Below are 3,920 nucleotides of genomic sequence, written 5' to 3'. Positions count from 1 at the left end.
TTTGCAATGTGTCTTGCCTCCGTTGTTGGTTCATTGTTGTCTCCTGGTGAGATAAAGACTGCAGTTTTGAATTTCGCTATATGAGCAAATTGGTGGGCATTTAGATATACATTTACTTACTAACACTACACCAAAACACTTCATTAGTACCGGTTCAAAATCGTCTATCTAACACTAATTACTCGACATCAGTACCAGTTCCATACCCGGCACTTATAATCACTGACTATCAGTGCCAGGTATGGAAATTGCACTAAAAATCACTATCAGTGACGGGTATGGACTATCAGTACCGGTTAGAGCTACCAACCGACACTGATAATCGGTCTCGATCCAATGTTTTTTGGGCCAAAAATAGTTTCAATTTTTTTTTTCAACCAGAGGCTATCCATCCGACCACGCTCAATATTCGTAAAGTCATGTGATATTCACTCACATGCAGCAACCAAGACTCAAACTCAAGACCTCACAGCCTGTGCGCACGTATGACCCCTCTAACCATCTCAGTTATTATCCGTTTATAAGTATAGTAGCAAAATAAATCCTTTTGACATCTTCTGACTGAACGTTTGAATAGCTATTTGTATATCTAAATCATCTCAAATAAAAAAGTTGTCAACTACAAAGTTATAGATCTCGTCGAGAGCTACAATTTTCATATAAAGTTTTTCTCCATCCTTCTTCGTATGAAAAAGTTATAAATTTTTTAATATGAGCTGTCATCGACTACTGCTGCAACTTTATTATAATTATTTAGGCATTTAAATAACCTCAAATTAAAAAGTTTTCAACTACAAAGTTGTAAATCTCATCGAGATATATAATTTTTATATAAAGTTTTTTCTATCCAACTTCGTGTGAAAAAATTATAAATTTTTTAAGATGAACTGTGACAGTACCGATCATCAGTACCGGTTCGTAGCTAGAACCACCACTGATACTAATTATCAGTGCTGATTCATGTCTAGAACCGGTACTGATAGTTACTATCAGTACCGGTTCTTATCTCCTCAGCTATTGTTCGTGCGTGGAAGTTTAAGAACCTACACTGATATGTCTTTAATGTCAATTACTATTAAACTAGTACTGATAGGTACTATATATATTATGTTCTATAGTAGTGTGAAGTTACTGCTGCCCTTTAGGTTTGAGCAGTGATTCAGGTGAAGGAGACAGCAAAGAACAGGAAGGAGCCCATTCACTGGCACAGCCGATGCGTGACATCACTATCTTTGTTTATCTAATGCCTTTCCATTATGCCTGTGCTTTTATCCACGAACAAGGTGATAGAGATAAACTCTTCAAATATCGAAGTAGGTGAAAGATGGTGCTTGACTACAAAAGGATGTTAGACTAGTGTTGTTTGGTGGTGTAACGTGGAGTTGACTGTTGGTAGATAACTATGTGGTATCATGTGGAAAATAGATGGAAGGAAATGGTACGTATACACAATTGTTCACATGTTAACATTGTGTTTCTTCGTATTCAACCTACTAGTATAGAGTAGTTGGCGCGCTGATTCAGCGTAGTTTCGCACTCCTCGCGCCAACCCATTTCCCATCCCCCTGCCTCCCTTTTTCCCGCCGCGTGCGCACCACGTCATGCCGCCGCCGCCACCGGAGTCCGGCGATCCTGGCCTCACGGAGTGCCTCCGCCTTCTCGAGGAGGTGCCAGCAGCCGCCGCGTCCTCCCCGGCCTTCCGCCGCCACTGGCCGTCCATCACCGCATCGCTCTCCTCGCTGTGCGCGTCGCTCTCCAGCCCCGCGTTCCCGCCCAACGCGCCGCTGCTCGCGTCACTCGCGTCCGCGCTCTCGGCGCTGCTCTCCGTCGCTGGTGACGCGCCTCGTCTGGGGCGCCTCCACACCGTCTCGCTCCTCTCCTCCGCTGCCACCTCGCTCTCCCAGCTCGCCGCCGACGCGCGCCTCCTCGCCGCGCCCGCCCTCTCCAGCGGCGCAGGCGGGGGAGGGGATGGTGGCACGGATGGGCTCATCTCCCGGCTCCGGCTGGGGTCCGCGGCGTCCCATGCCGCCGCGCTGGAGGAGCTGGCCAGCTCCGTGGGGACGCTGCCGGCGTCCTCCGCCGCCGTGGCCGTCACCGCGGTGGCGGAGATGCTCGATTCCGGCGGGGACCTCCTCCCGGCCTCCCGCGAGAAGGCCGTGTCCGTGCTCGCGGCCTTCGCGTCCTCGGATGCAGCGTGCCGGTTCCTGGTCCAGGAGTCGAGTACCGTCATCCCCCACCTCTGCCGCGCGCTGGAGTCCGGCGGCGCGGGCGCCGAGCACGCGTGCGTGGTGCTGCTCCCGCTGACCGCGGGCTCGCGGGACGCCGCGGCGGCAGTCGCGGCGCGCGGCGGCGTGGCCGCGCTCCTCGGCGCGTGCGCCGCCGGCACGCCGGCGACCCAGGCCGCTGCGGCCGGCGTGCTCCGGAACCTCGCGGCGTTCCCGGACCTCCTCCCATCGTTCCGCGACGAGGACGCGCTCCCCTTGCTCCTGCAGCTCGTCTCCCTCGGCACCCCGCGCGCGCAGGAGCTCGCGCTGGGCTGCCTCCAGAACCTCACGGCCAGCGACGGCGACGAGGGCCAGCGGCTAAAGGTCGAGGCTTTCCAGGAAGGCGCGCTCGGCTGCGTCAAGGACTTCCTCGACTCCAGCCGCGGCGACGAACCGGGCCTCGCGCCGGCGCTCGGTCTCCTCCGCAACATGGCCTCCTTCCGCTACATCGCCGAGATCGCCGTCTCCGCCAGCTTCGTCGCCCACGGCGCCGCCGCGCTGGGCAGCGACAAGTCCACCACCCGCACGGAGGCGGCCATGGCGCTGGCCGAGCTCTGCAACGTCGGCAGCAGCGGCAAGGTGAGGACGGAGCTTGGGGACTCGATCCCGCGGCTGGTCTGGATGCTGGAGGCCAAGGCCGTCGCCGAGCGGGACGCCGCCGCGCGCGCACTGGCCGCGCTCCTCGTCGCGTCTAGCGGGTACCGGAAGCTGTTCAAGAAGGACGAGAGGGGCATCGTCAACGCCGTCCAGCTGCTCGACCCGTCCGCCCGGGGAGTCGACAAGCGGTTCCCGGTGTCGGTGCTGCTCGCCGTCTCGCAATCCCGGCGTTGCCGGAAGCAGATGGTGGCCGCCGGCGCCTGCGGATTCCTGCAAAGCCTCATGGCCGCCGAGGTGGACGGCGCCAAGAAGCTCACCGAGTGCCTGGGCAAAGGGAAGATGCTTGGCGTGTTCCCGCGGACATGACACCGATCGAATAACGCCGATCCGCGGAAGAATTCAGAGTTCTTGCGATGATGAAACCTTCGCTTAGCGCTGTATGTATGTGCCATAATCACTTCCCCTGCCTCAATTCACCTCATGCTTCAGCTTGCTGCCTTCCTCTCTGTGATGCTTGTTGTGATGACCCTGTACATGTCGGCGTGCGTCGTCCTGTTCCATAGCTTAGGGTGTTGCCTGCTAGATGATGGGTGTTTTAGCGTGCTGAAATCAATAAGAACACTGAAAATCTTGTTTGCAATCCTTGATCTGAAGAAATTCACCTTCAGTTTGCTGCTGTGCGTCACTGTTCCGTATCAATCAGTTGTTTTTCTTTCTTTTTTTGTGAGAAAAATACCAAATTAGTCGTTGTAGCTTGATGAATCGAAGATTTGTTCAGAGGTTATGCCTTCTGCTGTCATTGTCGAGGCATTTAGCATGAAATGAACATACCGATAGTTTCAGCAATACAATTATTGGCTAACATTTTTGGTTAACCTCAGCTTGATTATGGCATGGCCAGCATTGCATTGTCTTTCACTCTTAACATTTTGGTTAACCTCATCTTGATTATGAACGGATCATACCGATAATTGTGGCATTAGAATTAGTGGCTAACAATCTTGTTTCAGCATTGCAATGCCTTAACTGTGGAGTGACCAATAGTGAGGGTACAGGTCT

General features: G+C 53.6%; 1 protein-coding gene across 1 annotated transcript; it reads left to right on the top strand.

Moving 5' to 3' along the window:
- Positions 1-1,495: 1,495 nt before the first annotated feature.
- LOC133886078 (uncharacterized) lies at positions 1,496-3,560 on the top strand. The gene has a single exon (XM_062325805.1). It carries the CDS (start codon positions 1,602-1,604, stop codon positions 3,225-3,227), a length of 1,626 nt encoding a protein of 541 aa, XP_062181789.1. The 5' UTR covers positions 1,496-1,601; the 3' UTR covers positions 3,228-3,560.
- The last annotated feature ends 360 nt before the right edge of the window (positions 3,561-3,920 follow it).

Source organism: Phragmites australis, chromosome 12, assembly GCF_958298935.1.
Source record: "Phragmites australis chromosome 12, lpPhrAust1.1, whole genome shotgun sequence".
Classification (NCBI taxonomy): domain Eukaryota; kingdom Viridiplantae; phylum Streptophyta; class Magnoliopsida; order Poales; family Poaceae; genus Phragmites; species Phragmites australis.
This window is presented reverse-complemented; position numbering and strand designations above follow the sequence as displayed.